The sequence below is a fragment of the Solanum verrucosum genome, unplaced genomic scaffold (assembly GCF_900185275.1).
Source record: "Solanum verrucosum unplaced genomic scaffold, falcon-dt-bn FXZP01000103.1, whole genome shotgun sequence".
Classification (NCBI taxonomy): Eukaryota; Viridiplantae; Streptophyta; class Magnoliopsida; order Solanales; family Solanaceae; genus Solanum; species Solanum verrucosum.
This window is the reverse complement of record NW_026020048.1, coordinates 8,880,810-8,906,859: the sequence shown is the minus strand read 5'-3', so window position 1 is coordinate 8,906,859 and position 26,050 is coordinate 8,880,810. Positions and strand designations below refer to the sequence as shown.

General features: G+C 33.4%; 4 protein-coding genes and 1 non-coding gene across 7 annotated transcripts; 2 read left to right on the top strand and 3 right to left on the bottom strand.

Annotated features, from left to right (window-relative positions):
• The first annotated feature begins 37 nt into the window (after nucleotides 1-37).
• Nucleotides 38-3,155, top strand: LOC125822469 (heptahelical transmembrane protein 4-like). Its single transcript, XM_049501866.1, has 4 exons — nucleotides 38-204; nucleotides 306-567; nucleotides 1,443-1,740; nucleotides 2,440-3,155. Exons 2-4 carry the CDS (start codon nucleotides 326-328, stop codon nucleotides 3,091-3,093), a joined length of 1,194 nt encoding a protein of 397 aa, XP_049357823.1. The 5' UTR covers nucleotides 38-204; nucleotides 306-325; the 3' UTR covers nucleotides 3,094-3,155.
• A 242-nt stretch (nucleotides 3,156-3,397) lies between these two features.
• TRNAT-AGU (transfer RNA threonine (anticodon AGU)) lies at nucleotides 3,398-3,471 on the bottom strand. Its single transcript has one exon. It is a non-coding gene; the product is annotated as a tRNA-Thr (tRNA).
• A 2,664-nt stretch (nucleotides 3,472-6,135) lies between these two features.
• LOC125822036 (putative glycosyltransferase 7) lies at nucleotides 6,136-8,019 on the top strand. Of its 2 annotated transcripts, XM_049501415.1 has the most exons (2): nucleotides 6,136-6,491; nucleotides 6,605-8,019. In XM_049501415.1, the coding sequence occupies exons 1-2, from the start codon at nucleotides 6,472-6,474 to the stop codon at nucleotides 7,854-7,856; spliced, it is 1,272 nt and encodes a 423-aa protein (XP_049357372.1). In that variant the 5' UTR covers nucleotides 6,136-6,471; the 3' UTR covers nucleotides 7,857-8,019. The 2 variants fall into 2 exon arrangements, with proteins under 2 accessions (XP_049357372.1, XP_049357371.1); XM_049501414.1 differs by having other exon boundaries at nucleotides 6,136-8,019.
• A 7,202-nt stretch (nucleotides 8,020-15,221) lies between these two features.
• LOC125822624 (putative glycosyltransferase 7) lies at nucleotides 15,222-16,789 on the bottom strand. The gene has a single exon (XM_049502046.1). It carries the CDS (start codon nucleotides 16,676-16,678, stop codon nucleotides 15,347-15,349), a length of 1,332 nt encoding a protein of 443 aa, XP_049358003.1. The 5' UTR covers nucleotides 16,679-16,789; the 3' UTR covers nucleotides 15,222-15,346.
• A 3,250-nt stretch (nucleotides 16,790-20,039) lies between these two features.
• Nucleotides 20,040-21,202, bottom strand: LOC125822435 (uncharacterized). Of its 2 annotated transcripts, none has more exons than XM_049501829.1 (4): nucleotides 21,101-21,202; nucleotides 20,955-21,030; nucleotides 20,667-20,903; nucleotides 20,040-20,287 (listed from the first exon to the last, which is right to left on the bottom strand). In XM_049501829.1, exons 1-4 carry the CDS (start codon nucleotides 21,182-21,184, stop codon nucleotides 20,181-20,183), a joined length of 504 nt encoding a protein of 167 aa, XP_049357786.1. In that variant the 5' UTR covers nucleotides 21,185-21,202; the 3' UTR covers nucleotides 20,040-20,180. The 2 variants fall into 2 exon arrangements, with proteins under 2 accessions (XP_049357786.1, XP_049357787.1); XM_049501830.1 differs by having other exon boundaries at nucleotides 20,973-21,030.
• Between the last annotated feature and the right edge of the window lie 4,848 nt (nucleotides 21,203-26,050).

The following is a 26,050-nucleotide window of genomic DNA, read 5'->3' as shown; positions in this document are numbered from 1 at the left end:
TGCGTCTTGTATATGTTGCACTTGCATTGACCACGTCGAAGTTTCTTGTGAAATTAAATTCCACCTAAATTTGGTTACATAAGAGCTTTTCTTCTCTTCTTCTTCTTCATGCCAAGAATCCCATCCCCTAATTTCGTCCAAAGATTAAGGGTTAGGGTTCTACGATCAAGAAACACGTCATCATCTCTGTTGGGTTCTTGAATTGTATGTTGTATTAGCAACTTCTCTACGAAATTCTCATTTTGTTATTGTTAGGACTCGGATCTGTTTGTTTATTCACCTTAATCAAGATTTTGTGTAGACAGATAACGAATTGAATGTGAAGATGGATAAGGGCAAAGAGAAATTGACTGGTAATGAGGATAATCAATTATTGTCTCCTTCCAAGGAAGGGAAAGGAAAGAGATTATGGAAGAAAGTGAAGTACCAGCTTGTGGAGTATCATTCATTGCCTGGGTATTTGAAAGACAACGAATACATTCTGGGTCATTACCGGGCCGAATGGCCATTGAAGCAAGCATTGCTCAGCATCTTCACAATTCACAATGAGACCCTAAATGTTTGGACGTAAGAGTTACCGTTCTTCACTTTTAACAATCCTCTTACTACTCTGCTTTCATTTTTCATAGAGTAAAGTTCGACTTGATTCTTTTCTTTGCTTAATTGGCTTGATTTTATGGTACTATAGATTAGAAAAGATGCTATGCTCTGCGATAACTTTTTTCCTTATAGAGGTTTTGGATTAATTGAATTTTGGACTCAAAGTTCTTTTAACTTTCATTGTTGAGGGCAGTATTAGCCACTCTGCAGTCTAAGGTCCTTCAAGTTTTGTTGAAAAGAGGTCAATCAGTTATTTAGCTGCTGTCTTAAGATGAGGATCTTTACAGGCTGAAAATGTACCATTTATTGTTCTTTGTTTGAAAGGGTTATTGGATCGATTATTATGATTAATAGAAATTTGATGATGATTACATCAAGTGTTTTATGAGTGCTACCGCGCAATCTGACCAAGGATAAGAATGCTAATTCAGTCATTTACATTCTGGCTCAGGAAAACTGATCTATGCAATTGCCACAAAATTAAGAAAAAACTTGCATCCTTGAGAAAATGATGAGAAATACTAGGTAAGTCATAATCAAATAGTAAACTATGCATTCTATGATTGTGCCTTAGAAGGTGTTTAGGTACTAGGCTGACCACTTGGTTTTACTCTTTGAATTTCCTTACTAAACCTTTACTGAAGCGGCAACTGCTGTCGTAGCACGTGAACAAATATACTACCTTCAGATCTTATTTCATGTTATTGCTGGTTCCTTTATGTTATTGGTTCATTGCTTTGCTAAATGTTCTGTCTATGTTATCCTGATCCTGACATTCTGATTGAGAAAAAGAAGCTATAAAAGATTACTGAACAGGATTTTGATTTTCCCACTTGTTATAGGCATTTGATAGGGTTCTTCCTCTTCCTTGCGCTGACCATTTATACTGCAACCAAAGTTCCCAAGGTTGTAGATTTACATTCCTTACAGAATCTGCCTGATGTGCTGAGGAAGGCTGATTTGCACAAATTACAAGCAGAACTTTTAACTTGTCTTCCTTCTTTGCCGCATATGCCTGATTTGCACAAACTGCGAGATGGTTTGCTACGTTCCCCCTCTAATTGGCATATTATTGACCTCCTGAACAACTGCCTGCCTGAGCGATTTTCTCACAGCAACCATACAGATGTCTGTGTACTGGTAAGAATGTCTTATTCAACTACTGGTTACTGTCTTCATAGGCTGCACATGTATGAATGATAACCATAACTATTCAGACACAATGTATTGCTTGTTTAGTTTGATTTCATCTTATTGTGATACCTATTCGATCTGTAATAAATGCCATCAAGATGAATTTGCTTGGCTAGGAATTCACAAGTTCATTATGGGGTGTGTATCTCATGGACCTGTCATGTATCCTTAGAAAAAGAAAGAAAAAGAGGACATGAAGCTGTTAGAAAGTTGGAGTTACTACTGATACTTAAATATAAGAATTCTTCCAAATAATATTACTGCTTTTAATACTTCACCCTGTAAAATGTAAATCTAAAGTTTTCCTTGCTCTGATAATTATCGATAAGATTGTCTTTGGTTTGAGGTTTACTTTTACTCTTTCTGGGGGTGTGTTTGTGGTATTTATAATTTATTTATTTTTTCTTATGGGGCTGGGCTGGTTGCTACCCCACTCATTTTTTCATAATACAGGAAGGTAAATGAATTCATCATAACTGAAAACATAGTAATGTAGTAATTCTTTTATTATTATAATTGACATAGTTAAGTAGTAATACTGTTAAGTCTAATGTGGTTCTTTCCACTAAGCCATAGCATATCAACTAGCTACTCTTAGGCTGCCTCTTAGTAAACTGATATTTCAATATTGTTCAATTTTTGCAGCGGAGTGTAAAGGAAGATGTGGCAAATATATTAGCACCATTGCTGGTGAGACCAATAACGCGCTGGCCATTCTATGCCTTCCTTGGTGGGGCAATGTTTTGTTTGTTAGCAAGCAGCACATGTCATTTACTTTCTTGCCATTCAGAGCGTTTATCATACATCATGCTGAGGTTCGACTATGCCGGTATTGCTGCCCTGATATCAACTTCATTTTACCCTCCGGTCTATTATTCCTTCATGTGTTACCCCTTCTTTTGCAATTTGTACCTGGGATTTATTACCCTCCTGGGAATTGGCACAATCTTGGGTTCCCTACTTCCTGTGTTCCAGACTCCAGAATATCGAGTTATTCGAGCATCTCTATTTTTCGGAATGGGCCTGTCAGGTGCGGTACCTATTCTACACAAGCTGGTTTTGTTTTGGCACCAACCTGAGGCGCTTCATACGACTGGATATGAACTTTTGATGGGCATATTTTACGGCATTGGAGCGCTGATATATGCCATGAGAGTTCCAGAAAGATGGATGCCTGGGAAGTTTGACATTGCTGGCCACAGCCACCAACTATTTCATGTACTCGTGGTGGCAGGGGCTTATACTCATTACCAGGCTGGATTGGTTTATCTGAGGTGGCGGGACCTGCAAGGGTGCTAAGAACCACTCAAGAACTGAAAAGTCAGTCAGAATCCGTAGTTCAATTGTATGTAAACGTAGAGAAGATGCTTCGTTTGCCCAGAATGGTTTACAAAAAAGGGCCTGAATTATCTTCGTTAATAAATGTAACATTTAGAAAGATTGATTCTCTAATATAGTATATGATCAGGCTCAATATGTACTAGTGTATTATGTTTGTTGGTATAATCTGTATTTAAGTATCTTAAAAAAAAAAGAGTTAAAAGGAGTTGCGTTTTACGTACCTTATATTAGCAAATCTGATCACTAAAAACTTGTTTTGCTTTGCTCTCGTTGAGAGTCGAACTCAAGACCTCCCGCTTACTAAACGGGTGCTCTAACCAACTGAGCTACGAGAGCTTGATGATTATGTTCTCTTGGATATTTAAATTGTCAAATTAAATTTTCTGCCAAGAAATACCTTAACGAAAATCACAAAGGAAAGGGAAGGGAGATATTTTATTTTGTAATCTTTTATAAGCTTATTTTTAGTTTTATGTATCTTGTTACAAGAAATTTTCATTTTTACATGTAAAAGATTTTGGAGAATATTTCGTCTATTCAATTATTAAAGATAATTTTTACCAAAGAAAACATCTTGTTCTTTTGTTTTTAGTCAAACAAAAACGATCAACACATACACAATACTCTAAGACCTCCCTCACACAGTACCATGTGATGAACCAACTCTAGCTAAAATTAATCAAAAGAGAAGTATTATTCATGTTTGCGTATGCATTTAATTTATTTATTTTCAAAAAGAGAGAAATTGTGGGTGGAGAATATTCACTTATATAATTGGTCAAAAATCACTTTACAAACCTTAAACTCCTATTCAAAATTTCTTTCAAATAATCAGTCCAACATATAACAAACTAATTTTTTTCTAAAGGAAAAGAAATTCATATCCAATTGAATCTCTTATACATATAAATATATTTTTTTAATTAAAATAATAATAGAAAATTATTTTAAAAGTTACAAAAAATCACATCTCCTCAACTATGCCTTTTGCGTCAAACTAAATTATGTGCCTAAGACCTTATTTAAGCAAACAAGCAGCTACATTTACATACATCGTTTTGTTTAAGATATGAAGCAACAAAAGGTAAGGTATTTTACCATTGTTACGTTAAAACAATAAAGAAAAAAAGGAAAGGCTTAGCCTCAAATATATATGCCTTCGAAATTACAAAACTGGTCATTCAATTCTCTGGATATAGAAGTAACAGAATACTCGAAATTAGTACTTTAATTTGGATGAACAAAATTTTTTTAAAAATGAAATGAAGAAGATGTGGGGGAATTTCTGACGCAACATAAGAAGTCACATGGAAAATTAAAGGGAAGGCGGAAATAAATAGGTAGGCCTTGAGTTTCCTCTCCTATCGAAACAAAGATCTACAGAGTATTAATGGAGTAGTACTTATTTTATGCTAATAGCTGATACAATTATAAATGGGAATTATTTTTTTTCCTTTTTCACTCAATTCTCTATACTCATATTAAAGCCCGATTATATCTTAATGAATATGCGACATACTTTTCCACTTTCCCAATTATAGGTAGGAAAGTTATTTTGAATATATAAAAGTCAATCAACTAACTTATCGATACATATTTTATAAATTAATATTTACAGTAGTTATCAAAAAGTTCACTTATAGAAACATCTATATATTTAATTTACCCTCCTCACCCTTTGGACATATTTGCAACATGGAGTACATAGGTTTCGCTGAGTTACACAACATCGTCACCCATGTTAATCACTTATTTTTTTGGTAAGTCCTTTTATAATTTGCTTAATGTACATGAAGGTAATCGAATAATAACAATGTTTATACCGCAAAATCAAAGCTAGTTAATGTGAACATCATTGAAATTCACCGTGAAGTAGTAAGTTTTTTTGTCAATCCACTAAACTCTCTTAGTTTATTTGTACTTGAAACACATTAGTACAGATGAGGCTCATAAAAGAAGCTAAAAAAATAAAATCAAATAATATCAATTTTTGTTTTACAATTAAACATTTTGATAGAGTGAGAGATAAGAGGTGGTTGGTGGTATTGTAGGTGAAAGGATGTGAATTTCACGGTTGAAGAAGTTAAAGGTTAGGGTTTTAGGGGTTGAACTAATAAAAGAGGATCGATATGCTTCTGTCACGTTCCTATGTGAGATTCAACTAGAGGATTATAGTCTATTTAGATTAATTAATCAAAGCCAATTTAATATCAAAATCACTAGGTGGAAGTAAAAACAAATTCAAACCAATTTTAGAACCCTGTTTGGTATTGTCGTTGGGAGGTCAAAAATGTTTTTTTTTTTAAAATCAAGTGTTTGGTAACTTTACGCTTAAAAGCATTTTAAAAAAAAATATTGATACTCATTATTTTTCGTACCTTTACTCTCAAAAATATTTTTTTTTAAAAATTAGTCAAACATATTTTATTTATCAAAAAACACTTTTCAAATGAATTAGTCAAACATATATTAGTATTTTTTTTCAAATGCACTTTTCTAAAAAGTCATTTAAAAAAATGCTTTTAGAAATAAACAACATAATATATCAAGTAGAGTTTGAAAATAATAAAATGTACTGAGATATTATCTTTACTTTTAACACTCAGCCAGCTCAAGTGAAATCTATTATAATGAAACGGTAAAATGAAATGGTTAAAACACCAGACTCAATCTATGGTGGAAAAGATGTTCTTCCCTAATGTGGCTATTAACATCATTACTGTTGGAAAAAAGTGATTAAAGTTGGAATCAAAAGTAGTAAGTAGACCTGATTTGCAATAAAAGCCGACAATTACTCGGAATTAACGGGAAACTTTCCATTTCCCCCAGAAGTATCGAACATCATCCCCCGTTCCATATTAATGCAATTTTATTAATAATTAATCAAAAAAATTGAAAAAAAGCCTAAAGTGTCGGTACATTTTCCACGTGTCACCTCTTTTTAGCCCACCTCAAACAACAGAAACACCACATAAAGCCAATATTTGGGCCCCAAAAGCAAGAAAACCCCATTAAAAGCCGCACCAAACCGACTGAGGTCCAGTCAATGGCACCACAAAACAGCAAGTTTAGTGAGGTGATAAACACTTGCTTCAGCCATTGTTTCTAGTCACTACACTTCACCGACACTCATCTTCATATCTACTTTTCTATCGTCACCAAATTCACATTTTCCTATCTACATTAAAACGGAATTTGTATGCTTTCTTAGTTACTGCCAAAATTGCTCTTCTAACTATCTTAAACACACACAACCAAAGCTGGACACAATGTCCAGTAGATGGTGACAACTTTCTTATTGCTACTAGACGAAAAGCCAGCTTGCCTGGGTAACGTATGCACTCCCTCATAAAATGGTAACGCATCAGTTGCCCCAAACTCATACATCTTACACATTAATGGCAAAGCAAAATTGTAGAAGTAAAATCTCTTCTATTTTCTCTGATGGATTTCTCTTTGCTGGTGCAAGTATTGTGGCTTTGCTAGTGGTCTGGGCCTTTTGGTCCTTCATGAGCACTAGTCCAAATGCCGACCCCAGTTTTTTAACCACTTCCGCCGACCAGAACTCCGCCTTGAAAACTCCGGTAGACCCGGTTTCATTAGGCTTCAATTTACGGTACGACCCGCCCGACCCGACTTTCTATGACGACCCGGGTTTGAGTTACACTATGGAGAAGCCGATTAAGAACTGGGACGAGAAACGAAGGCAATGGCTGAATTTGCACCCCTCATTCATCCCCGGAGCAGAGGAACGGATTCTGATGGTTTCCGGTTCACAGTCGACGCCGTGTAAGAACCCAATAGGTGACCATTTGCTGCTGAGGTTCTTCAAGAACAAAGTAGACTACTGCAGAATCCACGGGTACGATATTTTTTACAATAACATTTTACTTCAGCCTAAGATGTGGTCATTTTGGGCAAAAATGCCGGCAATTAAAGCTGCCATGATAGCTCATCCTGAAACTGAGTGGATCTGGTGGGTCGATTCAGATGCTGCCTTCACCGACATGGACTTCAAACTTCCATTGGATCGTTACAAAGACCATAATTTCGTAGTTCATGGTTGGGAAAAGTTATTATACGAGCAACAAAGCTGGACAAGCATCAATGCCGGAGTTTTCTTGATTCGGAACTGTCAATGGTCCATGGACTTAATGGAAGCTTGGGCCAAAATGGGGCCACAGTCACCGGAGTACGATAAATGGGGTGAAATCTTACGTAAAACTTTTAAAGACAAGATATTCCAGGAATCCGATGACCAATCAGGTCTAGCATATCTACTGTTGAAGGAAAAGGAAAAATGGGGTAATAAAATATACGTAGAAGGCGGATATTACTTCGAGGGGTATTGGGTTGAAATCGTGGGAACGTATGATAACATCACCGACAAGTATTTAGCAATAGAGAAAAGTGAAGGGAGGTTAAGAAGAAGACACGCAGAAAGGGTGAGTGAGAGTTATGCTAGTGTATGGGAAGTACACCTTAAGGAAGCTGGGTATGGTAGATACAGTTGGAGAAGGCCGTTCATCACACATTTCACAGGGTGTCAGCCATGTAGTGGAGATCATAATCAGATGTATTCTGGTGAAACTTGCTTTGATGCTATGCAGAAGGCATTGAATTTTGCTGATAATCAGGTGTTGAGGAAGTATGGGTATATGCATAAGGATCTGCTTGATTCTTCCTCTGTTTTTCCTGTTCCTTTTAACTTTCCTGCCTAATACTTCTTTTTTTATGTAAGTTCTATGTATACACATGTATGTACTTATTTTGTACTAGTTTGCTTTCGTATTTTTATGGTGCAAAATGCAATGTTGTAATATTGACCTAGTTGTAATATGGAGTTTAACTATATAATAGTCACCACTTTAAGAAATTTTTACTTTTAAAACAGTGTATTAGTTTAATTTTTTTTCAGATTGTTAGGACAGAAGATTATTTTTTATTTTACACAAGAACTGCTCTATAAGAGAATGAGTGTAAGTTCATGAAGGACAAAAATGCAACGGTTGAAAGCAACTTGTATTGATAAAGGACATTGTCACATGTCTTTCCATTTAGAATTAGAAGTAGTGTGTTTTGTAGCATGGATCTGTTCATGAAATCAACACATTGTGATTGAAGAGTTTACGATCAGTGTGACTCCTTTTTTTCGTTTACCTGTTTGGTAGCAGTATTTGGAATATGATTAATTTGAATTTGGGCGGTGTATCTCACATTTGAGGAAATGCTCAGCTTCACAACAATCCTTTTCGTGGTAGAGCCGAGACTTATGGGTGTACATGACCGGATTGGATTGGGTTTTTTAAATATTAAATAAAATCATCTGTGTCGAATTTTTAAATTTATAAATCAAATCAAACCAATAAAACTCGTGTTTTTCAACCTTGAGTTTTTTCCGGTTTTTCTGATAAAGTATTCATACAAACATATAATTTACTTATACTTCAAATATTTCTTTGGTCCTATCAAAATACAACTATCTAAGGTGTTTGTTAAGAAAATAACGCAAAATATGATATGATTAATGACAATAAAATATCCAACAAAAATATAATAATGAAATCGCGTAAAACAAATATTGCAAATTAACAAGTCATAATGAAAATGATTATAATTTAAAAGTACTAAGTCATGCTAAAATAAGTTTAATAAGAATTAATTAAATAATTAAATATTAAAGGAAATTAAAATTAGATTATGTATTTTAATTGTCTAAACAAATGTAAAACGAAAGAACAAATATTCAATATTATTGTCATTCTTAGTGTTGAATTGATTTTCTTTTTGCATTAGTATTAATTTGATTTTGATTTAAGCTTTATTATAATTACCAACATTTGTGAACCATAATCTTTATTGATCCATTCAGAATTCTGACCAATTTAAACTTGAAATACTATATTAAAAGATAAAAACAATGAAAAAGTATAAGAAATATTTAAAAATTATATCAAAAGTAAATATTTTTATGTATAAAATAAAATTTTAAAATTATATATATAATGTCGGGTTAGTTTTTTTTAATTAAAACCAAACCAACCCAAATATAATCGTGTTTTTTTTCCCAATACCAAATCAAGTCAAACCAAACCACTAGTCGAGTTTTTTTTTTCGTTTTGACTCGATTTGCTGTTTGATTCGATTTTCGATTCGATTTTATACACCCTAAGCCGAGTCCTCATGAAATGGACACATTGTGATATTTTCTTCTTAACTTAATTTTCTGATTTAGTGAAGTATTCGTCTTATGTTGTTTTCTAATTAAAAAGACAAAAGCAAGAGGGACGATACGAAAAACGTGTTTTTTCCTTTTTAATAATGAAGATAGAGAAATCCTTGTGTGTGGAAAACGAATCTTTTAGTGAGATCCGGCATGGTTATGTGTTGTTCGTTGGATAGAATACTTGCATTGTCATTTGTCTGTTTGCACTTCTGATTCATAAATCATAATAGTGTTCAGAATCAAAGAAACAAAAGAGGCTCAAAATTATTACAACCCCACTCACTATTCCATATTATAATTATAAATCTGTGTAAACGACAAATCAACAAGTGTTTTCAATCAAGAATCCCCTCTATAAAAAACAAGATGTGTGTATAATTTATATCTACTTCCTCCATTTCACTAAGCAATACATCCTACTTGATTAGACACAAGTTAAATTAACGTACTTTAGAACCTCATATAAAATTAGTTGAGATATGATTCAACGGTTGAATATCACTCATCATCAAAAAGTGATTTATCATTCCACCTTCTCAGAATCTAAAATCAATGTAACCAGAATCTTTTTTTTTTTTTTTTTAAAACTGAATTTAAACACAATAGTCGGTCGGATGTAGCATAGTTGATGAGTTGTCCGCACCTTCACTCTAGTGACGAGAATTCAAATCCCACTAAATCCCCGTACACTATGGCACGTGTGAGAAAAATAATTAATGAGCAATAATATAAGGGTTGAAAGCAACTTGTATTGGTAAGAACATATCCACAAGGTGGCATGTGGTATTATGCTCAGAAACGTAACGCCAGCTGCTTAATCATGATGACCAATTTTATTGTGTAATACTACTAGATTAGGATGATTAAATTTATTAATTGATAATTATTGGTTACGATTATAAGATATGGGTCATCTTTAAAGCCACATTTTGACTAATACCCAATTAAAGAAATGGAGAATGGGGGAGGGGACCATAAACGTTATGAAACAAAATAGACAAAATTATCAGAGGAAAAATCAGACTCATTATTTTATTGAAACATAAAGGCATATAACTGCTCTAATCTCACAATTTTCTTACTAGCGATATGCTTGAAATAATATGGCTCTAATCAAACATTGGAATATATGTGATGAAGCAAACGTAAATAATAATAACAATATGTAACAATTGCGAGTACACAATTTTAGTTATATGTACGCATACTTTAGTCCTATCTGACTATCTTTGTGGGAGATGAGACACGGTTTTCAATAGATTCTCGACTCAAAAAGTGAAGTTATATGAGAAAGAATTACAAGAGAAAAAAAAATGACGCTAAAATGTCAAGCTGAGAGAATAATACCAAAAAAAATATTCTTGCAAATGATTAAGGTAACAGTACGTTAAACAAATCTAGTTATTAAAAAGTTCTATAACTAGCATTCCTGTTTTGTGGTTTATAATGCAATATACCCCATTTGTAGCACAATGGGCCTGTCCAACCACTAAAGGGCCATTTGGTTTGGGTTGGAGGAGGTATAATCTCCGCATAAAAAGTAGGGAAAATTATATGAAATAACAAACTATTAATTCAAATTAAATGCTATAGTCATAGTTTATTTTATTTGTAATTCGCAGCAAACATCCAATTTTTTTGGCCATCTGATTCGGTATATAATTAGTCTTTTTGGGTATACAATTAGCCATTTTATTCATTTCGGTATAAAATGTTTGTATAAAGCGAGAGAAAAATGTATATACAAATATAAATATATATATATATATTCGTCCCGTACACTTATAATTATACAAATACAGATCTTATTATACAAATTACAATGTATAAATGAATTTAAACAAAACTGAACAATTTGTATAAAATTGGATGTATCTAGCGAATTATACAAATCAAAAGCTCCATAACAAACATAAAATTTGTTATGGAGCGCAATTATGCAAACTATAGTTATAACATACAAATATGATTTTTATGTTTGCAATATGTGAAAGTTGCTCAAAAAAGTATAACTTACATAAATCTCATATAAAGAGTAAATTACATTTTATCCCTACTCCTTTTCTAATTACAATAATCCCTTAAAATTTGTACCTTCCGGATACATAAGTCACCATCCGGATACATTAATTCTAATACAAGAAGAATCTTTTTGTTGCGCTAAAAAGGGAATAAAATATGAAAATTTATTAAATCCCGTAAATTACGCTTGCGTTTCTTCTTACTCTCAATCATACATAGGAAAATCCTAACAGAATGAAGAAATTCAAAATTTCAAATTGCTCCCCCCGTTCAACGAAGAAACCTTTCAGATTTGATTCAAAAACTTTTGTCGAAATTTTGGGTAAGCAAGGTGAGTTATAAAGGATACAAAGTGATGGAATTGTTGTTGGACAAACGATTTCCTTTTGAATCTTCAAGTTCATCGAAGATACTTTCAATTTTGATTCAAGATTGTCAAAAAAATTGAGATTCAAGATTCTTTCTTCTCCCGGTCCATCGAAGATCCTTTCAATTTTGATTCAAAATTGTTGAAAAAATTGACATTCAAATTTTTTCTCTCCTAGTTTATTGAAGATCCTTTCAGTTTTGATTCAAAATTGTCAAAATTTTTGAGAAGACACATCATGAATATCTTTTCTACTTAGCATTTTACTATTTATGTATCTTGTTTAAATTGATAAGTATTGTATTTCTACTAGAAACATTAAAAAAATAATTGTTGCTCATAAGATGCTAGATTTGAGATCGATACATTACCATGTGGTAGTTGCTATGTAATTGATACATTTAATATTAATTCGAATTTACGTATCATATCTACAAAATTAGTGCATAGACATTACTATTTATGTACCTCGTTTAAATTGATAAGTATTGTATTTATACTAGATACATTAAATAAGTAATTATTGCCCATAAGATGTTAGATTTGAGATCGATACATTACCGTGTGGTAGTTGCTATGTAATTGATACATTTAATATAAATTCGAATTTACGTATCATATCTAAAAAAAATAGTGCATGATACATTAACTATTTATGTATCTCGTTTAAATTGATAAGTATTGTATTGTTACGGGATACATTAAACATGTAATTGTTGCTTATAAGTTGTTTGGTTTGAGATCAATACATGTAGTATAAATTAGTATTTATGTATCATGCCCATATAATTTGACGTAGCTATGTATCATATACAAAAATAATAATTATGAATATGATAAAACAATGATTTAGTTATAAAATAGTACTGCACATACATAACAAACATATGATACATATATAGTCAATAAATTGAGACTACTGTTCGTGTTTTCCTATAAAAAAGAATTGGAAAGAAAAAAATAAATGAAGAACTATCTCTTGATTAACTTTAAATCATTAACTGGAGAGAGAAAAATATTTAAATTTCAAAATAAAGGAGTGATGAAGGTAACTGGTGATATAGTGGAGTGATTGTAGGCATGAAAAATGGAGAAAACAGTGGAGTTGGAAGATTGAAAATTATGTATCTGGAAATAAGAGAATTTGAGAGATAAGAGGGATTTTGTAATTTTTTAAAATGGTAAGGAATAATAGAAAATAAGGTAAAAAAGAATGTGTAGTTAGATAATTTTTCCTAAATTCTTCCTAAAATTCATCATAAAATTGTATTACCTTGTTTTGAGGTAATTTAAATCAACATTAAGTTATATGATATTTGGTTGGTAATTTTTTTTTTCATAAATAATACATATATAAGTTATGATGAAATTAATGTATTATTTTATTTGCGGTAAAGTTAGTGGTATTAACAATAGATGAATTAACTCTAAAATGACATAACTAACTCTCACAATAGCTTGTAGTTTTTAAAAAAATAAGTAATTGCTTAAACAATACATTATATACTAATTTGTCAAATAAAAATTATTGGACGATAAATAATCTCTGAATTACTAATAACTACATTACAACCTCATATTACTAATTCTCGTATTACCAATCACTGCATTTTCAAGCCAACTGCCACATTGGGGATGTGAAAGTGGGTTGCCCAATTCTATAAATCGGACTTGGGTAAAAGTTCGCCAGAACAAGGCCCAACTATGTCCTCTTCATGTGCAATCAATGGAATATGAGAGAATCCAAATGAAAATATGATGTTGATGCAAATTTTAAAAGTTGGGCTTGGTCAAAGACTTGACCCCACTCTTGTGACAAAAGAACAAGTTTTGTAGAGAGAGACAACAAACAAGCCGATTGATTTGCACAAATTATGGAGTGGACATTTCTTCTATTTTATTTTAAGTTTGTTTTATCAAACTCATGAAGTCCAAATAACATTATTTTATAAACATATGTCTAGGTTCTTTCAAATGTATCGCTTTCAAAACAATATGAATGAATTGTCTTGTTTTATGCGTTTGTGTTTTATATCCGTGAAGCATTTCACCCGCTCAAGAAGAAAGAGTTTTATTGCTTCATACTTCAAAAGTATGTCGGTATTCTCCTATTTACTTTTGCAGCCCATTTTGGGAGTCCCAACCCACTTTGAGTCTCGTAATTTCATTCCCAAGGAAGGGTAAATGTGGATTGCTCAGTCAATAAATTTCTGGCGGACACCACAGGCTTCCCTTTTCTTTTTCCAGTTTCCACTCATAAGAAACAGAAAATTGAACTCAAATCTTCAAGCACAAGTATCTTTTTTAAAAAAAACTTTTTATGTTATAATATCCCATGAATTCAATCAAATTACTTATAAGATCAGTTGCACTTCAAAAAGATTAATCTCTTGAAAACTCTATAATCAAATTCTTTTTTGAAGATTGAATCAAACAAAACATTTGTGGTCCTTTAGTTTCGGTCAGTTGTTATCTAGAGAGAGTAACGTGACTAAAAAACATTGGCAGAAAAGGCACGAGTGAAGTTGGACTCAAAAAGGGGGAAAACATTTAGGGTTAAACAGCAAAATACAAGCAAACAAATTAGAAAAAAATAATTCCTTTTAAAGATTGGTGGAAGTTTGGTCTAGGTTATGTCACACAACTTTAGCGTGACAATTTTGACAAGTCTGTAAAATGAAACACGCCACTAATTAAGGGGAGCTGCTAATCTTCTAATTCTTTTCTATTTATATAAATATAATGACCCTATCTTCCTCGATCCTCAGTCAATCAAGCCACTCTTTTTATATTTTTTGTCAAATGCATCTTTCGTTTGGAACTGGAAAATCATACGTTGAATGATGACCCAGAAAGCACTGTCCACACTTGTCCATAAATTCTTAAAATATGAGAGGACTTTTGCCTTTTGAATTATTGGTTGTCTTATAAAGACGGATTAAGACACTTCTATTTTACATCATCAACCACAACATAACAACTGGAATTTCGGAATTTCACAAATAAGGTTTGAAGAGGGTAGAATGTACAAGAGCTTTATCATTACATTAAAAATGACAATTACCATGAAATAAGAAAATGAATGGTAAAAAAACTCCACAGTGACTGACAACTTATCTCATTGTTTTTCTGTATGGGATTATAAAACTTTGTTTACTACTCCCTCCGTCCCTATTTACTTGTCCATATTTCCTTTTTTAGTTGTCCCTATTTAGTTGTCCATTTTGACAAATCAAGAAAGGACAACAATTTTTTTCCTATTATACCCTTATTTACACTTCTTGAAAATTGTAAAAGTGTATGTTGTTTCCCTCCAATTTATTTCACTTGAATTCAAATAAGTTGTTGTAATTTTGAAGTGAAAAGTTGTCATAAGGGTAAAATTGTAACTTCACTGTGCTAATCATTGTTGCCTTAATCTGTGTGCCATTTCTAAAGTGGACAACTAAAAAGGGACGGAGGGAGTATTACAATAACTATCAAATACATTGATACTGAATTAAAAAAACATCCAAATTTCACAGGACTTGTGTCTAAGTAACCTCATTTTAATCCTACAGTAAAAACATGAGGTTATTCATTTTATTTTTTTTCTTTCACACGAATTCTTCACTGTCTTCAGCTGGAAAATCAAAATTTAACGGAGAGACAGGGGAATTACTTTTGATATCATCATGCATGAATCCGAAGTTACGTAGCACCTGATTATCCGCAAAGTTCAACGCTCGTTCCATTCCCACCCAACATGAATCACCCACGTACTCCGCCGCGTGGTCCCCACTACATGGCTGACACCCCGTGAAGTGCGTGATAAATGGCCGCCTCCATCCGCCCTTTCCGTCAGCGCCCTCCGCCAACAACGGCTCCCTCGCCGCCGCGTAGCTGTCGCTCACCGCCTCCGCGTGTCTCCTCCGTAACTTCGGTACATCTCTCTCTATCTTCGTGTAATTCTCTGTTATTTTGTCAAATCTGTTTACTATTCCTAGCCAGTAGCCGTGTAGAGAGTAATCAGTGATTGCGTGAATTTTGCTCCGCCATTTTCGTTCTCCTTTCAGTATTAAATAGCTCAGTGCTGATTGGTCGTCGGACTCCGGGAACGTTTTGTCCTTGAAAGTTGTCCGTAAGATTTTGCCCCATTGCTTGTATTCTGGGCTTTTCGGGCCCATATTAGCCCAAACATCTAAGAAATCCATAGACCATTGACAGTTTCGGATAAGAAAAATCCCAGCATTTATAGCGACCCAGCTTTTCTTCTTAAAAATCAAATCAGGCCAGCCATGGACGATGAAGTTGTAGTCATTGTATTTGTGTAATGGAATTTTGAAATCCATATCAGTGAAAATTGCATCTGAATCAATCCATAGAATCCACTCGGATTCAGGATGAGCCAGCATGGCGGCCCGAACAAGCGGTATTTTGGCCCAATAAGAACGCATTTTAGGGTGAAAAAACGTGTTTCCGTAGAAAATATCGTAGCCATGGATTCTACAGTAATCAACTTTGTTTTTGAAAAACCTTAAGAGTAAATGATCACCTCTAGGGTTTTTGCATGGAGTGGGCTGTGATCCTGAGAGGAGGAGCATACGGTTAACTCTTCCGGCGGCGAACGAAGGATGAAGCTTCAACCACTTAACTCTCTTTTCGTCCCAATTTTTGATTGGTTTGTTAATAGTGTAACTGAGTTCCGGTTCATCGTAGAATGTTTTCTCCGGCGGGTCGGAACTCCGGTCAACCGCTTCTCGTCCCGGTGGGCAATAATCCGGTGAACTAATACTCTGACTGTATAACAACCCTGATAAATTAGGCAAAGGATCAGTAAATGACCAAATAGCACAGACAAGTAAAACCGCAACTATTGCCGCCGCGAACAGAGATTTGTCTCTCGGAGAAGACGATTGCTGTTTGGCCCGAAACACGTTATGGGCCATGGCCCGTGTAAATGAAAAAGAAAGATACTGAAAATATGGTATGTGAGTGAGAGAGTGAGAAAGTCTCAAAGTCACAAGGAATGCAATGTGTGCTTTAAATGCTTTGTGAAATTTAATGTATGACTAGTAGTAGAAGAAATAACAATATGGAGGTAGTATTATAAGTATATTAGTGAGCTGGATGAATCTGACTGGTCATTTAATTTGGGGGGTTGGGTAAGGAAAGTTAGTGAAAATAAAAATATGGTAGAATCAAAGAGAAGGAATAATATTTAGTAATATAATAAAGTTGGGCCTAGCATCTTATAAGGAAGCTAAGATCTGTAATTAATTCCCTCATTTGCTTTGTTTATAAAAAAATAAAAATTGACAAAATGGGCAGGGACTGATTGAATAAGAAGATTTAATGTCAAGAGGATAGGTAGGAGTTTTTAATCTATCTAGGGGTTGAGATTTGTGAACTGCTGAGACTGTTTCCATGTGCAACATAAATTTGTACGGGGAAGAGGAATTTTAGTAATATAGTTTCTTAATTCTTCCATTTTATGACTTTGGGTTGAGCAAATTGAGGACGGAGACTTGATTCTCACGCCAATCTTTTTTTAAGAAATATTTTTCTTGTGATTTTCGAATATGTTGCTGCATATAAGTAAAAGATTGTGTGAGTAACTCAATCATACAGGCGAAAATCTTGTGAACACTATTTTTTCACGGTACTTTAATATACTGCTATAATTGTTGGGTCGTTTTATGTCATAGGCTGTGAAAATGATTTTTGGCGTTGAGCTAGACAACTTCTTATTCATACTTTTTCCTTTTCTAGATATAATCCTTTGAACAGACCAAGCAATTATATTTTTTTCCCCTCTGTTTTGTGTTTTTTTCTTTATTACTACTATAATAATCCTTGTAACAGAAGTGGTCACTGTTTGATGTTGTTATTATTATCACTATTTTTACCTATAATTTTGCTCTTTACTGTTGACGATTTTTCTTGATAATTTGAAAAAGTGGTAGTTTCCACTTTCCACAAGAGCAATAGTGCATATTAATTAATACGGTTTCTTGTGGCGGCTAGCGATAGTAGGAACAAGAATTGTAATATGTTACATATTATTGACTAATGATAAGTAATAGAACATTGATTTTTGGGGATAAGAAGAAAAACAATCTTAAATGGGTGCACACCCCACCTCTTAGTACAAAATAACAAGAAAAGGATCTGCCTCAGCAGTTTACGCCATACCTTCCGCTAAGCTAAGATCCTTAATTCCTGGAGTTGACTTCCTCTCTTACTTGTGGAACTGCTTATCAACTATCCAAAAATAGTTATCTTTATCACTTAATATGATTTTGTGATAAAAAAATAAATATATGCAAGCATTTATTATTTAGTGTAAATATCAGAAAATCACAATTTTGGCCTGTTTGGGCATCAAAGTTTAATTTCGATATTTTTAAATACAAGTTTAGTAATATTGAAATTTAAGTTGTGAACTAGTGTGTAGAGCTGTCAATATGGACTAGCCCACCCCATCCGGATTAATCCATACATGCTTTGACATTTTACGGGTCAGGCCGGGCTAGCCCATTTTTGGTGTGGGCCAGAAAACGGTCGGCCCAACCCACAAGTACGTGGGCTACAGGCTTGCCGGGCCAGCCCACTTTTTTTAAAATTATATTTTTTTAATAATTATTAAAATAAATTATAAATTATAATTTTAAAATATTATCATAAATATCGACAAAACAATATTAATCATGTTAATGTTACTACTTGTTAATCAAATCCACAAATAAAATTACCTTTATAATATTTATTAAGGTTTTTTCACATAAAGGTATAAATATATAAATAAAAATATTAACCTAATTGTTTTGTCACATTAAAACACAAAAAATGTGACAATATTCCAACCATAAAAAAGTTAAAAATAAACTCCTTAAAAAAATCATGAAACTTATGGCGTATCTAACACATCATGAAATCTATGGCGTATCCAACACTTCATGATCATCTTCATCAAGCATATCTGAATCAGCTTGTGGCAAGGTTGTCTTAAGATCTTCATTTTCATTTGCAATTTAAATGCGGTTTCAATTAGTTAAATATTAAATAGATTTTGAGTTTGGATTCTCTTTAATTTTAAATTTTAATATTATATTATATTTTTTTAATTATTTTTATTTGGCCCACAGGCCGGCCCTACCTATATTTCTCCAGCCCCACAAATCAGCAGACTTATTCAGGCCGGGCTAAAAAGCCATTTTCTTAAATGAGCTCCAAAAATCTTAGTCCAGCCCTATTAAATCCCGGGTTAAGCCAGGCTGACCCAACAGGCCTAGCCCATATTGACGGCTCTACTAGTGGGAGAAGCATTTAAGAGAAATTAATACTTTCAGTAGGCAGCTGCTCCTTTGGTGGAAAGATAAGGAACCAGTAAGGGTTGGGGTGATGATAAAATCCCTTCATTCTTAATTAGAAGATTTTATTTTGAGTCCTACAGATGGAAAAAATAATCCTATTAGGATATGTTTCTCCTTTAAATGAACCTCACGCGGTCGAATTTGGATTAGCTAAAGCCACAAGTGGAGCTAGTAAGAGCCCATGGTTCATTCGAACCTGATGTTGAGGCTCCTTTGACTTCTTTGTATGTCTACCTTTTCATATTTTAAACCCCTTCAATGAAAAAATTCTGACTCCGCTGATGGGTTTCGGATGAAGATAGCGGACAGTAGATGGAAATCCTAAAACCAGATAAGGAACAGTGGAGATCAATTCTTCCTAAGGCCTCACAAATCTTACGAGTGGCTTTCCGTTTACACCCACCAAATAAACTGTCCCATTTACAGGCGGGGCGAATTGTGTGTGCACAAGGTTCTTCAATCACAATTCACAGCCCAGATAAATGCCCAATAGCCCAAACTAAGAGTGCATAATGTAATCCATGATCAGCGAATCAGAAGTTCCCATCCTTCTTTATGGAGTAAAATTATTAGTTCGACTAACAACGTTTTCATACTTACAAATATTGAAATCCATGCTTCTTTTCTGTTTCCCATCCTTCTAAGGTTTTTGCCTCCAATAACATTTTGAACTTGAGGCCACGTGATTCTCAATCCACTTCATTGAGTATCTGACCACACACATGTTGTCTTCAAACTCTGAAAATTCTTAAAACAAGGTTTCTCCAACATTCATTAAGCTATATGTCATCAAAATAATATGAATATAAGTTAATTTACAGTACTAGAAGATAACAAATCATTAAATTAACTACTATTAAGTGAACATTTGCAACTATATATAAGTATCCTAAACATGAACACACAGTTCAAAAATAAAAAAAACATGCCTCAGAGTTATGAAAAAATAACACAACCTCTTAAAATTTTTGTCAGCAGTTGTATCAAATCCGATTTCAAAATTTTCGCTTTGCAATGACCCTTCTTTAAGCAGTCAGTCAAGTTTTCTTATCCCTCGGCCAAAGAAATGGAGCTTTCAAGTCTTGTTGTCATCCCCAGTTGATTTTGAGCTGCCACCAACCAAACGTTTAGCCATTCTTCTTTGTTTTTGTTTGTTTTGTTTCAAGCAAGAATCTGCATCATCTGAACAAAGGACAACCACAATTATTGCTGCACTTCACTAGCTAAAAGTTCTATACATAGACGGTTAAAGTACACTAACAGATGTAAAATTTTATTTCCACTTCCATTTAGTGGCAGAGCCAGGAATTCAAAAAAAATGTTCTCCTGTCAAAGAGATTCAACTAATTTCATATATATGCAAAAAAATCATTTTGTCCCTATCTACATTGTATAATTTTTCAACCAAGGGGACGGGGTGTTCAATTGACCCCTTGCACCCCTCTGGCTCCGCCCCTGCTTCCATTAGATATAAGTTACTATATTCAAAGTGAAATATAAGGAGCTAGACAAGAAAACTATAGCTATTGAGATTATTTTTTTCTAACTCCTCAAAGCCTACCTGTCTCATTGGCATTTTGTCGAACACCTTGTGGTGGCGTACTCACATTTACATCCTCACGATCAATCTCTTCAGTAGGCAACAACGGCCCTATTATATTCTGGCGGCGTGAGGAGGCTTCCTTAAGCTTCTTCCGTCGAATCCTCTTCCTCTGTGCCCTTGTGAGCTTCTCAGACCCATGATCAGTCTCCTCCTGGTCGCCAGAGGAGGAAGAACCCCTATCCTTTTCCAGTTGATCTGCACATAATACCCAATTACTTCAAATACATTTGCCAATCAAAATTATACTCATGTTAGCAAGAAAACCTGGAATTTGATCGCCTTGTTCGAGAATGTCAAATGGTTCGTCGTCACTGTTTTCTTCCTACAATTGTAATACTAGAGTCAAGTAGTATGAAAAAAAGAAAAGAGTAATGATGGAGAAAATTAATTACTTGGGAAGGAGGTGATGGTGGAGGAGGATAGAGCATCCTAAGGAGCCCTTCATGGAGCTTTTGCCGTTTCTCTTCTCTCTTCATACCTTTGCTAAATTTGGTTTTCGCACTTTTAATTTGTTCTTCACTTCCCAATTCAAATACTCCGTAGTCCGTACTTACTACTATATCCTAATAGAGACTCTTTTCTCTTCACAAAATTATACAAATATTAGAACTTAGATACAAATATTGATACAGTTATATTCATTGATATAAATTGTATTTGTTGTAGTTATGATATATTTACATAATAATTACATATATACAATTATCTCGTAGATATACAAATACAATTTATCTCTCTCCTTTCTCTGCCCTCTCTTAATCTCGTTCGTCTCTCTCCCCTTTAAATTATAGTTATTTAACTTGATTATATTTTTAGTCTTAGCGATTTTTGAAATCTTTATACTTGTTACAATTAAAGACCAACACAAAAAAGGAATAGAAGTTCAAAGGATAAACTACCTTATTAGACATACATTACTACTATATATACTAATATTATCTTTATTTTCAAACAATTACATATATTGCCACTTTTAATATTTTATACCATATATTAAAATATTATTTGAAGATACAATTAGATTATTAGATACCCACATACCTTAAAACTAGGATTGATTAATTACCTGCTTAATTAACTCTTTCACTCCAAATCAACCACTATCTCTTAATTCTCCCCTCCCATAGTTATCACTCATTTATGTCTCCTCCTTTATGATTCAGGAATTTCATAGTACAATTTCATTTCAACAATAGCTAATCTACTCTCTTCTTCTCAAGATATCATCACCATGGTCGACAAATTCTTCTGAACCCAAATATTATTCTGTATTGTTCATTTATAACTAGATCAAATCAAAGTAACTGCTGCAGAAAAAACTTTAATTCAGAGTGGTTCTTGATTGTTTGTCTCCGGAAGAAATGGATCTTAGTTTTGATTATGTTATGCCACAACGCAAAAGGATCAAAGGGAGTATTGTAGAGAGTTTTTGTTTGCTAGTGTTCTTCTAAGGCTTTCTTTGGTTACCGTGACATGGATTTGGTAGTACCAATATTACTTTGATATAGCCCTTGAAACATGTGTATCCAATAAGTAGTAATCTTAATTAAGATCTGAGTTGTATTTTTAGTAATGTGGAGTCTGACCATGAATATGTATCCACCATTAAATTTCGGATACATGATTTTTAACAACACGATGATATTAATGATACGACAGATACTCTACAGTCGTGATTTGTTCCTAAATTCATGTGATTCAACTACATTTCATTTTTAGATACACAGAATTAAATGTATATGCTTATTATGTATTCGAGATACATGTTTTTGGATGTAACGTATGAAATTTAAATACTATATGCTTCTTCTTTTTGTATATTCCACACTTAGATACACATAATTAGATGTATATGCTTACTATATATTCGAGATACATGTTTTTGGATATAACATATGCAATTGATACTTGATACATCAAATTAGTACTAGATACATATAAAAGATACATGAAATTAATATTATATATATATATATAGATACATAAAATTAATACTAGATACCTATAACAAATACATGAAATTAATGCTAGATACTTCTATGATACATATGAATGTACTTGCAGGACACTCATGTATCTAAGTGTTTAGTTTGTTGGATACATCATATATTGATATATATACATCAAATTAATGAATTTATTATTTTAAGAGTAATAATTTGAAATTAATCAAATTGCATTACCAAGATATACATGTTTTTATCTTATATTAATAATATTAATGAATTTACTATTTCAAAGAATAATAAAATGAAATTAATTATCTATGTATTTTGAAAATCCTCAATTACTCCTCTAATTAAGGAAATTAGTTCCAACCAATTAATTTAAATAAATAAATTTTGTATCTCAATTTTAAAATTCGACAGATACTGCATGTATCTCATGGATTCAGACTCATGTATCCTAAGAATAAAATATGGTACATGAAGTAATATTTGGAACTATTGAGAATCTTAATAATTAACACATAAACTAGTGGGATTTATGTGGTTTGCCCAAGTCCAAATGGACCCCTTTCCGTCAAATGAAGAAGCCCATTTCGTAGTCACTAGGGAGTAGGAGTGCTTCATTCAGCCCATAAAAATTGATCAACCGTGTCCAACAAGATGTTCAAACAGTATAATCATAATTCATAAGATACTTCACCAAAAAGGAGATTGCTAAAATGCTTGTTGGATTAGTAAGGTTAAGGGGCTAACGATTATAAACTTAGACAATGTTGACAGTTGATAGAAAGCTAAGAGTAATCTTTTCTTACTTTTACATTACAAGTTATTTCACGGAGAATGCCTTATATCTTTATGTACACGTTGAAATGTAACATGAAAACTTAGCAAGTATGCGTTTATTTATCTTTCATTTGGAAGTACGAATTTGAACTTTTGACCCCAAAGGACTCCTGATCCCGAAACAAAGAGAGTCCGGTTCTCTTTTTTCGCTCATTCAGATGATGAAAATTCCGTGAAGACGACGAGAGATGCCGCCTGCTCTTTCTGTTCCTGCTCTTTCGGAGTGGAGCACTCCTCTTTGTTATGTTCCTTTCTAATAAAAGTTTGGTACGTGTTCTGAGCGAGCCTTCACGCAAGGTGAATGATACCTGTGAAGTGGAATCTATTTATCTTGGCTTCCAACTCATTAACTCACATAATTTTAACTTTTATGCATTAGTCAATAACGTAAATTTTAAAACTAACATGCCCTCATCGTTCACTATAAGTGAAATTAGTAATTTTAAAAAATAATATAAATGACATGTTTAATAGATATGTCTAATTTTTTAAAAATAATTAAATTTATTGTTTTTTTGAGAAAAGACATAAAGTCACCACTGAAGTTGTCCCGAATTTTCAAAAAAACACTTTAACTTTGCGGACGTCCTATTACCTCATAAAAGTATTGAAATATTATTAATTTAGAATTAAAATATTATATTACATTTAAAAAGAATTACGACTATTAGAGATCTAATTCATGCCCTATATGAAAAATAATATGTTGATTATAAAATAATAAAATAATGAAAAAGTGAAATAGAGAGTGTGAATAGTTTGGAGAACTACTATTCAACTCTTGTATATGGAGAATAAAGAGTGCAAAAAAAGGGTGGTTGGAGAGCTCATTTTTTATTTTACTCCAAATAGAGAGAATGGAGAGTAAAATAGAGTGGGGTTGGAGATGGTCCAAATACTTTTATGGAGTAATAGAACGTCTACAAAATTAAGGTTTTTTTTTTAAAATTAGGACAATTTTAATAGTGGTTTTACGTCTCTTTTTTCTTTCTAAACTTATTTATTGTTGTACATCCAGTTCCAATTGTTTGTATGATTTCCTTTTCAGGAATTCGGGGGGGGGGGGGGGAGGGAGGGGGTTGTCTAAACCAAAGTGCAAGTCATTATGATTTGCTGAATTAATTAGCTAATGCTGCAGTTAATATAGCAATTAAATGTGTCATGATTATATGCAGATGCAAAGTGCCTCTTGTTGAACCACAATACTTTTTATTTTAAAAGAATGGTTGTGCCCACAGCATATTGCGGCTGAGCAATTAACAAAATTAAATAAGAATATCATCAAAGCCTTCATTCTTAAATATTTTTTTTCCTCACTCGAAGTCTCTTGTCCGCATCGAAGGTCCAACAAAATTAGGATCACGCACTACTATTATTAAGAGAGTAAAGTAGTTTCACCATTGCACCAAATCTATATTGCCGTCTTTCTTGATTATTGTCTTCTATCATTATTAGACGATCACAACTGTCACTCTCCGAGTCTACACCCTGGGCGGAACTGACACTCATGATTATTGATGGTCCCAAGCGAACTCTTAGCCTGACTTACTTACTCAGCGGAAGCCTTAAACACAAGAAATAGTCTCAAAACATAAGCCAATAAAGTAGTGACAAATGAACTAACTGACTGACTATATATGAATCCTCTAATAACTGAGATGGATGTCGGGACAAGACCCACGACATCCGAATGTACTAAATACTGAAAGCAATAAAAGGGATCCTCCGGAAGCAAGGAGGCTCACCAACAACTCTGGAGCTCAACTAAAAACGATGCGCTGGATGTTGATTCTGGTTACCTATATCTACATCATTAAAATGGCATCAGTACATTGAATGTACGAGTATGCGATGGGAATTCTAAAACAAGACATAAGCTTGAAAGGAACTGAAGAACAAACCTGGTCTCAACTGAACTGAACTCATTTCAATATAAAGCAATAATAAACAAGTGCAATATAAAAAAAAGCTTTTTAAAACATGGATAACAACTCCGTGTATTTAGAAATACAATAGTGACTCTGTATGTATACAAAGATACAATATAAACTCTGAAATGTATATAAAAATACAAAATACTGTTGTGGGAGTTTCTCTAACCGACAACCATCACTTAAGAGCTATTGTGATGATACAACGTTTTGCCTCACGCTGCCAGAGTCGTCCTATACCTTGTCGAGGACCCTTTTCTACCCATAATGGCTACATAGTTTATGGGGGCTGGGAGTTGTCTGAACTCTCCCCCCATATCGGTGCTCAATACTACTCCCAAAATATATTACTAGCTCTTATGTTTAAAAACATACTTCTTTCTGTGGTTTGAGATAATTGCTCAAAGGTTATCTTGGAAAACAAAGTTTCCTCTCTTGCTTAATTGTGAAAACAATTACTCTTTTCTGAAAAAACTAGCTCAAAGTCTCTTTGGAAATCTCAATTTCCTTTCTTATTTAAATGTGAAAACATTTTAAACTCTTTGGGAATACATAGTCCCCACATACTCTTTGAAGAAATAAACTTCAATCTTTACTCTTTACTCAACTCAAAACTCAA